At 43.8% G+C, this 10,933-nt stretch overlaps 1 protein-coding gene across 1 annotated transcript in view; it reads left to right on the forward strand.

Moving 5' to 3' along the window:
• Nucleotides 1–8,875, forward strand: part of TMEM206 (transmembrane protein 206) — a 16,522-nt gene extending 7,647 nt beyond the window's left edge. The window contains exons 5-7 of the mRNA XM_009875474.1: nt 4,609–4,753; nt 7,013–7,117; nt 8,558–8,875. Of these exons, the coding sequence (XP_009873776.1) occupies nt 4,609–4,753; nt 7,013–7,117; nt 8,558–8,719 (412 nt within the window). The 3' untranslated portion in view covers nt 8,720–8,875. The remainder of the gene's footprint in view (nt 1–4,608; nt 4,754–7,012; nt 7,118–8,557) is intronic.
• Nucleotides 8,876–10,933: the final 2,058 nt, after the last annotated feature.

Genomic DNA, 10,933 nt, shown 5'->3' on the forward strand with positions numbered 1-10,933 from the left:
TTCCTCAGGCCCTCATCCACCCTGGCCTTGACCCCCTCCAGGGAGGGGGCAGCCACAGCTTCTGGACAATTTATTCCAGAGTCTTGCCACCTCGTACTGAAGAATTTTTTTCCTCAGATCCAATCTAAATCTGTTTTCCTTTAATTTAAATCCATTTCCCCTTGTCCTGTTGATGGGCACTTTTGTAAAAAGTCCCTCCGCAGCCTTCCTGTAGGTTCCCTTCAGGTATTGGAAGGCAGTTATAAGGTGTTTACAGAGTCTTCTCTTTTCAAGACTGACCAGTCCCAGCTCTCTCAGCCTGTCCTTATAGCAGAGGTGCTCCAGCCCCTGGATCATCCTTGTGGCCTCCTCTGAACTTGTTCCAACAGATCCACGTCCCTCTTATGGTGGGGACACCAGAACTGGATGCACTATTTGAGGTCATCTAGTTACAACCCCCCTGTGGCTTTGTTCCTAGAGGAGTTGCCTTGTTGGAAGGCAGCTGTGTTGGAAGGTGCCAGAACTGAAGATGGAGGAGCGAAGGCTGAGCCTGGGTTATGTTTGGAGTGAAATGAAAAGGTTGGAAATGGTGGTGTCTGTTCAGGGATGCATCCCTGGTGCCCATTTGCAGCAGGTAGTAGGAACGTGAGTTAAAACTGGTTTTGAACTAACCCAGATAATGGTAAAATTGGCAAAGCTAGGTAGGTCTTTAAACTTATTAGTACATGATCTGCATGTCTAGGGGAAACTCAGTAAGAGAACGAGTTGTGCGCAAGAGACCAGTGGTGCCTCTGTTACAGCATCCTCCAAGCTTGGTACAAATGGTATGACTTTGTCTTGCCCAGTACTCTGTATTGCTGTCCCTGCACAAACTGGACAAGCTCAGGGCAGGTTGAAAGTTTATGTTTTCTCCTGACTATGAAGTGTATATGTGGAAAAGTAGTCGTTCTGTCCAGCTTCCAGCAGAAGAGAAAATAGAAATGATTTCTGGTTCATCAGTGGATGCTAAATTTAGTTGATGCAAAGTGTGGTCTAAGATGTCTGTAGAAACTTGTATGTCCCTCAGTACGGTCTCTAAAAACTCTGCTGTTAACTACTTTCCCTGACAAAGTGTCTCACTGGTTTTGAGAGCATATTACTAGCACCGTGTCTTGTATTTCATGTAAAGTGTTACCAAAGATGCTGGGAGGTACCATAATTAGCTTTACAATTTTTTGCTGTGGCTGCAAACCACTTTGGTAGGGCTGGGCAGGCAGAATGCTGTAAAACATGTGTAAGGTACTCCATCATCTTAAATCACAATCCAAAATCCTTTGGAATTGGTGAGGATAATTCTGATGTATCTGTATGCTGTAGGCAGTATTACGCACAGCTCGCTTTTGCTTTAAATAGCAATAATTGTATCAGTAAAGGCTCCTGCAAGCATCAGCTGTAAGCAACAATAAAAATAGCTCATGGAGACTTGTACTTTGAAGGACTTTTTTCAGGCCTAGCAAATGGCGGGGACTCAAGTAAGGTCCAATTGTTTCTGTAAAGGGTTTTATTCTCTGCAGCTCTTCTGTTAAAATTGGGTGGACAGACTACATGAAAGTGGCACTGCTTGCTAGTTTTGTTCTGGCCATCACAGAACGCTGCTGAACTATGTGCTATCGTTGGCCAGTGAGTTGGAGGGACACTGCTACTGGCTTTATGACTTTTTTTTTTTTTTTTAAGACAGTGGCAGCTGCTGTCTGTACCATATTAATTGGAGGGAAGGAAGTAATGAAACCCTTGCAAAATTACAAAAAAAGTATAGCTAAAAATACAAGTTCCTTTCCTGAACTGTCATTAGTATAATACATGGGTTTAAGACGAAAACCCTCTGAACATATTACTGACAAAACCATAGTCAGTGTAGCACGTAGAATAATTTACAGTCATGTGAAATTAGGAATACCAGTCTGAACAGACCAGAGATTATTTAAAGGTCTGAACAGAGCTCCCTGTTCACATCTCTGGTCTGGACTGCTGCATGCAAAGAAATCAGTTGTAACATTGAAGCTTGGAGACTTTTAATACTGTCCAGGGCAGCGCTGCAGCCTGGTGCAGAATTAGGTTAGCAGCTCCCACAGTTGGGACAAATAGAGCCTGTCATGGTCTGAAGTCGATCAGTCTGTGCTGGGCAAATGGGCTCCCTGTTAGCAGCTGGAACTGTCAGTGGTTACCAGAAAGGAGACTGGGTCTTGGTTGTTCACCTGAGCAAGACACAGCTCTTGCACTTCTCTTTCTCTGCTGTAACACAGGAATTTTTGTGTGTCCTGGGAGAGCCTGGTGCAGAGTATTCCAGGAATCTTACCATATATCTAAAGGATGGTGTAATAGGTAGAACAACTTACTGGATAACAACAAAAAAAAAAAGCAGCCTTTGCAGGTTGTCTGTCTTTGGGGTGAATCAGGGATTAAAAGAAACTGCCCAGACAATTGTTCTTCATCTAAAAATCCCTTGCCTGTCCTGTGTTCACCTAGCTGTGTGGGGGTTTTAAGCTGCATTATCTGTCCTGTGCTATCATTTGTGCAAAGCTTGTGCCTCGCTGCTCTCTTTGTGCTCCCTCTTTTCCTGACTCTCTGGCGGTGATGTGGATTGTGGGTACATGCAAGGACATGAGTTCTCAGATCACTTATCCACAGCTTCTCCTAGGATACTCTTAATCTTTCATTTTCAAGCCTGCAATTACTGTCAAAGGCAAAGTATGCTGCTGTCTGCCTACCATGGAAGTTGTGGCTGTAACATTCAGCTCTGTGTCACAACTTCCTGCCTCAATTTTCCATGTAGGTTTGGAAAGCTTTTCTAGGATGCTGTATTTAGGCACTAGGCACATGACTGGCTGCCAGAGGGCTAATTATGTACGTCCCTCTGAGTGGCACCGTGCTCCTCCGTGCTGTCCTGTCATCTGCTGCTGCACCCACATACTGAAGGGGGAAGAAGTCCCTGTCAGCTTCGCTCTCCCTCTGCCCTGGTTTTACGGTGAGGAGCAATCAGGCGATGGGCTTTGTTCTTATGCTGCGTGGGGTTAGAGAAGTGCACTGCCCCGTGCCGTTGGGATTGCTGAAAAAGCACCTAATGCTGCAAATAGGTAAAGATCCTCCTGACTTGCCAAAACACTCTTGGAATATTGTCTGTCTCGATGGGTAGCAGAGTGTGTTATGTTTTTTCTTTCCAGAAATGCTTCTCCTTTCTGTGTGTGTGCACAGTGGAGTTCTGTGTTTGAGGCCTGACTTGAGAGCAGGGGCTTCGCTAGGTTTTGCCTTCCTGCAGGAGCGTGCTTATTTACCTGTTGTGCCTGAGCAGGCAGCACAGTACAGAGCAGCCATCAGTATGATCCTTTTTTATCAGTGTGTGCTTTTGCTGCCTTGCGGTCAGGCATCTTGGTTTGTAGAAAGAAAAGGAACCTTGATTCTGAAAACTAAGGAAAAAGACGGGAAAAGTGCAAACACAGTCAGTGCTGGCACAGGGCAAGCCTTCCCGATTGTTCATTCTCTGGGACAAGAACTTGCTTCTTCCTTTCTGCTTTTCTTCTACAAGTCTTTCTCCCAAAAGACCAAACCACCTTCATCTCCCAACAGACCTAGTCATGCACACTCTCTTCCATAAAGCAGAGTATACTCCTTTCCTTCACCTAAGAAGATGGATTTAATCCAAGTCAAAGCCCTTTTCCTTGTCTCAAGGACCAGCATACCCTGACATATCTCTGCAACCTGAAATTTATCTTGAGTTAAAACCAGCAGTCTGTGCTTTAATGATTCATCATGGTGGTTTTCTTCTTTGTTTCAAATGAAACCTTGTTGAAAAAGGAGTGGCAGGGCCAGGCTTATTTCATAGAGATTACATGAAAGTGGTTAAAATCACCTTCTGAGGAGCTCCAAGTGAACAGCGTGGTTAACGCACTGTGTCCCGTGCAGTTGGTAGAGAAAGGATGGAGACCAGATATGCCCTAGGGCTATGTCTTTATCACTTGCAGCATGAGGGGTATTGGGATGCTTACAATGGTTTATGGTCACAGTATTAAAAAAATAATTAAAAATACACAAATCTGTCTGCTGTTCTGGGGCTGCAAATATCTGTGATTGCATATTGGGAAAACAGCCTTGTAACTGCAGGTGGGAGCCTTACACTGAAGTGTTTCCGAAATAATAAGGATGCACTGAATGCAAGTTGCAAAGCATTTTAAGTATGTCTGTGTTGCAACTAGTTTATTTGCATCCCCAAAACGGGGTGAAGAAGCCTGCCCTGCCTCTGGGCTGGGCCTTCCATCTCTAGCTTCCTAAATGGTGGTGAGTTATTTTCTGGGGTCCTGGCTCTGCTCCTTTCCGTCCTAGAGACAGCAGATGGACAGAACAAAGCTCCCCTGTACAGCAGAAGGGTTCCTAGGGGCAGGCACAACCCCAGGGGGGTGCGGCCCCAGGTAAGTCTTCTGTGGTTAAGAGCACAGGAGTGCAAGAGCTACCATTGATGGAAACATCACTACGCTGATTTTTAGCAGCTGAAACATAGAAGGAATTGTGAACACATTTTGAAGTGCCAGTAGGTCTGATATTCTCTTGCCTACAGTGCTGAGTTTGGTCAGTGAAGTAATGGTCTCTTTCCTTTAGTCCAGAAAAAGCAGCGTTCATGAAGGACTGTGAAAGCTCATACTCCAGCTGGAAATTTTCTGGAGGCTTTCGAACTTGGGTCAAGATGTCCTTGGTGAAAACAAAAGAAGAAGATGGTAGCGAGACTGTTGAATTCAAACAAGAGGTAAAGATAGAATTAAAAATAGTCAACACGTTTGGGACCTTAGTTTATGGTAAACTGGTTACTGTGAAAGTTTTAATCATAACTGGCCAAAAGACCAGTTCTTGAGGCAAATAGCAGTGAGTTGGAAGACGGGTGGGTGAGTTGGTTGAGAAACAGCAGGAACTTGTTTGTTTCATTGTACCCATTATGCCACTTGCCCTTGAGCAGCTTTCATGGCACAGTTACTTGGATTCTTTCTTAATGTGGCAAGGTTCTGTAAAAGCATAAATGTCTTGATGTGCTCAGCGGTTAGTGTGGCCTCGTGACACATCTCAGGAAAGCGTCTCCTAAGGGGGAGGCCAGAAAATCCAGGCTGTGAGTGTGTTCTAAGCGGCACCTGTAGCCTGAGGTAAGGGTCCGAAGAGACCGACATAGAAATATGGACACGGCTACTTTTAGTTCAAGGTGGGGAACAACGGCCAAAGGAATTGTCTGAACAATGGCTAGTATTGAAAAGAGGAATTGTTTCGGTTACCACAAGGGCTGATTTTTTAACTGTTGTATCCTTTGTAGCGTTCTCATGTCTGCTTTTTGTTTGGGATTTTTAGTTGTTGAGTATCCTTAGACACTAGAAAATGTACAGGTGAAAGATGCAAACTTAGCTAGAGATGAAATGAGTTTGACTTTTTCATTCCTGTTCTGTTCACACTAATGGCCAGGAAAAAGAATTGTGTTTTGAGTTTGTTGTCTTGCTCCCAGTGTTGGTTGGAAAGGAAGTGTCTCTTCAGGGGTGAGATACAAGAACTTCAAGACCAATCTTTTCCAGAGAGTGCATCTTTCAGAGGCTTTTCCTAGTCAATGGTATACTCAGAAAGAGTACTTTGTGGAGATCAAAATGAAGCAGAATTTTCAGTTTTCCTGTCTCTAGTTCTCACAGTTAGGGCATTATGTGGCAAAGGGTCAAGGGAAGAGCAGAGCTGTGACTGTGAGGTGAGCACCGTCCTACTCCACTGGAAAAGGACAGGAGGCAAATCCCAATCCTGCAAGGCCCAAGCCACTGCCTTTGTTTGGAGGAGAGGAAAGAATGCATCAGTCAGCTGCTGCCACCTAAGCACTGACAGCAGCTGGCAGGCTCTGCTCCATCACCTACAGCTCTTGGCATTTGGCACTTACCAAGCGTAGGGTTTTTGAAAGTCCTTCGTTGTGTATGCAAGGCTAATGTGTCTCAAGGTGGAAATAAAAGGCCAGCTCAAACTCAGAAGCAGCTGAGCTTTATGTGACCAGGAACATCCAGTTAGTCCAGCAGTTACAGAGCATCTTGGCTGGTGAACACTGTTGTGGTTTTCTTTTTTTTTTTTTTTTTTTTTCCTTTTGTTGGTTGTTTTTTTTTTTTCGAGGACATAGGGATCAGTACAGATGTGAATTTGGGTTTCGCTTCCCTGTTAATACGGTGGAAGTTGAAATAGCTCAGACATCGATTGCACTTGCTTTGTTTGACAGTCTGCTCAAAGTGCGTAAGAAGTCCGTCAGCCTTTCAAATCTAAACGTGAGGGCTGCCATACCAGAGACAAATACTAGGTCAAATAGCACGAACTAGCCCCCTACTCATTGCTTTGTCTTTTCTTCCTTTCCCATTGTCTTCATTTAGCTTTGTGGTTTGCGGTTTTCTTGACTGAGTGTCGTTGGGGGTGATGGCATGCTGCACTAAGTAAAGGAACCGCAGAAGCGCAGGGCAAGTCTGCAGTAAAGGTATCTGACTGGAAAATATGAGGTGGTGAAGCTCCCCTGTGCTCCGACTGGCCAGCTGTAGTGTTTAGCTCCTGTGGCCGCTGCCTAAAACGGGGGCAGGGTGGGTGGAGAAGACTGAGAGAAACCTTGGTGTACTTGTAAAGAGACAAAGCCAGGGCGGTAGATGGGAGGTTTTTTGTAGTAGGTCATTCCTTATACAATGAAAAGGCTTGTAAGGAAAAAAGAGCTTTTAAGAGAAAAAATGTTTTGGGGAAACCTGTTAAAGGCCCTGGCTACCAGTGTAAAAATGGCATTGTGGTGTTTTACTAAGTGAGAAATAGGTAAAGAATGCGAACACAAGATAGATGGAGGAAACTGCCTTTTCTGCATTTTGGGCGCCTGTTGTTCCAGGTAGAGGAAGGCTGGATTGGCAGTCCCTACAGTCTGCTATTTGCACCTTCTTCCCAGTTTTTCCTGTTGCACAGGAGACCCATTCCACCACAAAAGAAAGTAACCTGCACTTTTGTGATTTCCCCCCCGCTCCTTGCCCAGACTAGCGTGGTTACCTATATTGACCAGACAACTAAACCAAGGAGTGACCAGCTGTTCTTTGTGGTATTTGAATGGAAGGATCCATTTATACAGACCGTTCAAGATGTGAGTAACACTCTAGTCCTTTTTTTTGAATTGTTGTCTGACTGTACCTGCTCAGGGTTTGTGTGTGCATGCACCCGCCTCTGGTACCTCCCTCCGAGCAGAAATTCAGAGGAAGAGTGAGATTGCTTCTGAAATTTCAAGTCTAGGCTTTTCCTTAGATCCAGTAATGTGTATCCTGAGGAGGTCAAGACCAGGTGATGTCTTTCCTTGGCTTGGTCATGCTCACATTCTTTTTGCAGCTAGAGGTTACACACAGCTAAGAAAAAGCACAGGTCCTGTGTTCTAGCAAAATGTAGCTTGAGGTCAAGTCTGAATTGCTTACATAAACATGCTTGCATAGACTGATTTACTATTTTTATTAACTGACAAACAAGAAACCTAGCCTTAAATCAGAATAATAAAAATAGATGAGTGTACTTTTTTTAATCTGTTAACAGAATAGAATTTGGTACTGCATTTCAAATGCACAAAAAGCACTTTAAAATGTAGCTACATCTGCTGCACCAGAGGTGTGTGACATGCCAGGCAAAAGCAGGATCAGTCCCTGCCGTGCTTCAAAGGCGTGCAGGTGCACACTGCAGCCATGTGTGCTTTAAGCACGTGACTTACAAGCTTGCTTTCGCAGTCTTCAAGGGGAGAAGGTCAGATTCATTTGCCCCCCTAGAAAAATGTGGAATAGCAAAGCGTGCAGAGAAGATTTTGCCTTTAAAAATGGCATAGTGCATAAGCACTGGCAGCCAGCACTGCTGCTTTTAGGAGGATTAAGAGATGCAGAAAGCCAAGTTAAGACCTAGCTTGGGTGGTGACCAAGTGACCCCGCTGTGCCCATGCAGCATCAGAGTTGCAGGCTCCAGGGCAGTGCTGCCCAGACCTCTTTCTGCTTGCTTCATCCAGCACCCTAAATGACAACCTTGTGCCTAGAGGTGTGAGGAGAGTTGCAAACTACAAATACATGCAACTACTCTTTTAACAAAATGCAATTAAAACAGAAGAATACTTGCTGTAGATCTGCAGAACCATTGCTCCTGTCAAAACCTGCTTTAGCATTAAATGGTGTCTTGTTAAAACTTTTCAGTAGTTACTTTGTCTTCTGGAAGATCTTCAGTGACTGCTTCTTTTTGTAGATCTTCAAATAATATAGTAAATCTGTAATCTTAAAAATACAATTTAACTGTCCCTCTAAGATTTTAAACAGTTATGTCCTGAAAGAGTTGAAGAGGAATTCAGCAGCTAGTACCACGTGTTTTCTTCCCAACGGAAGGAATCAGAAAAACCCCTGGTGCGAGGCAGGGGTGTGAAGAAGGCCGTACAGGCGACCTTTGCAGCATAAAGAAATATGCTGTAAAACCCTTCTGTTTGGAAAACAGAATTGTTTGTTATTGCACAGGTATAATATATGCCGAGTCAGATGAGGGGAATAATATTTTTCATCTCTTTCAGATCATCACAGCAAATCCCTGGAACACGATTGCTCTTCTTTGTGGTATCTTTTTGGCTCTGTTTAAGGCAGCAGATTTTGCTAAGTTAAGTGTTAAGTGGATGATCAAAATCCGAAAGAGACATCTGAAGAGGAAGAGTCAAGTAATGAACCACATAAACTAAGATTAAGACTGCCTTTTAACTATTCATAGAAGAAGGGATATAAAATAACTGGAATGAAGTTTGATCAGCAATTAAAGATACAAAGCAGGTATGTTTTCTTCAGGAAAAAACAAGGGCTGGAGGAATAGCCTCTAGTGAACTGGCCTTTGAACTTCAGAAAGAAGCTAACTCTGGGATGGGTCTAACAAACTCCTGCCTTTTTTTTTTTCTATTCCAAATTTAACAAGCTGACCTCAATAGATGGGGGGAATCAAGGGAGGAGGAGAGAATTCTCTAACATTCACAACATCAATGCTGTAGTGGTTAAGTTCTAAAAAACCAGACAGTGTTTGAATGCTTCTCGGGAACAGGAGACCATGTAACTTCTGCATGAGCTATGACCTGCATCTGCTGCCAGAACACAGGTACTGCCTTGACTGCTTTTAACAGAAGGCAAAGCTCTCACCAGAAGAGTCTGGCCTCTGCTCTCCCAAGTGTGTGTTAAAAAGAAATACACTGGAATTCTATTATATGTCATTTTTGATTTAAAATATATTGACTTTACTATTAAAAAAATACTTCAAATAAGGTATTGTGTAGATTCTTTGAAGCTACCGGCTCTCAGATTCAGCTGGACTGTTACAGGTGGTCCAGGCAGGCGTGTTACGACAAGAAGAATAAGTAAAAGCCAAAAATCTATTCCTGAATCAGACCAATTCAAAGTGAACTCAAGCAACTCTATCATCAGCAAAGGTACCAAGTTCAAACTCAGGCTGCTGCTCTTCCCTCTTCCCCCCAGTGTTTACTAAGGAAGTAAAAAAACAGTCTTTCATCATCCTGGCATTTAAATGCAATTCTCTGTTACATAGAAGACGCAGACTAACTCACTGTGCTCTGGTGGTGGAGTCTTTTTCTTCCTTATAAGTCCCTTGTGAGTCTAGAAGCCTAACTCAGAGCTGTGGAGGCTCCAGGGGAGCAGTGCCCCACTCAGTGTTTGCTCTGAAGGCTTTGGTGCAAGACAAGGAGCGTGACAAGCTGTATTTTATTCCTTCCATCCTCTACTAATGAAGTATTAATGTAGTAGCAAGTTCAGAAATACCCCCTCATTCTTTCTATTGCCTTCTAAGGAAACATTTTGGAACAAAATTTCCTACTTTCAGCTGATTTCCAGAGCAAATCAAGGCACTGCATTGACCAAACGCAGCCTTGAACAAGGGAGCAACAACTCTCCGTAGTAAGAAAAACAGAACAGCAGGTTCTCCTGTGTGCAGCCAGGTGAGGGCAGGAGGAGGTTACAGCTACCACTTGCTTGCAGTTACTGCTCTTGCCTCTTCCCTAGGTCCTGTGCTGATGCTTCAAAGGGCTCAGTTTCAGTGGTACAGGCTGCAGTTTTTGATCAACTTGTAACAAATACAAACGCTAGTAATTTCTTCTTTGTACTGCTGCAAGGTGTTAAGATTCCCCATCTGTATAATTTATTTCCCTTATGTTGCAGAACAGCTGAAAATATTTTTTCTCTCAAATGGGGGGGGTTTTATTCCTCTATGGAAAAAGGCACCGAAGTACTAACCTGAGGTAAAATTTGGCTGTGCAGCAGCTGTCTCCCTCCTGCACTGGCAAAGCGCTCCCTTGCAGGCCCCACGGTGTTTAACATCTGGCTTCAGGCAACACCATGGAAAAATAAAGGACTACTTTTTTTTTTTTTTTTTTTTCTCGCCAAGTTTTGGGCAGCCACCTACCATGTCAGAGTCTACTTTGGTCAGCTGATTATGTCATCTTTTTCAATAAAACTGACATGCAGAGAATAGCAACTACTTGGTTCTGCTCAGAGAAAGCTACTGGAAGTGCAAGACAATTACACTTGTGTTATTCCCATTTTCTCTGTGAAACACAGCTACGTAGAGACAAAATTGAAGTAACAATAAAATCATAGTAAAGTCAATTCAGTGTAATCAAAACTCTCCCCGCCCTCCCCTGGAAACTGCTTGAATAATGTCAGTAAAGCAGCCAAGCAACAGGTATGAAGAGCCCAGGACACCTGTCTCAGCTCTTCTGACCACCAGAGCAGAACAAAGCCTGCCACCCTACTCACCAAAACTGAAACCTCAGCAGCCTCTGACTCCAACGCTTTTGCCACTCGGTGAAAAGCCACAGGGTATTCAGAGACTTGTGTAGTTGAAGGGTTGTCTGGAAGAGCCATTCTAATTCTCCTGGTCTTGATAAACACAAAGATGT

The sequence above is a fragment of the Apaloderma vittatum genome, unplaced genomic scaffold (assembly GCF_000703405.1).
Source record: "Apaloderma vittatum isolate BGI_N311 unplaced genomic scaffold, ASM70340v1 scaffold5998, whole genome shotgun sequence".
NCBI lineage: Eukaryota > Metazoa > Chordata > Aves > Trogoniformes > Trogonidae > Apaloderma > Apaloderma vittatum.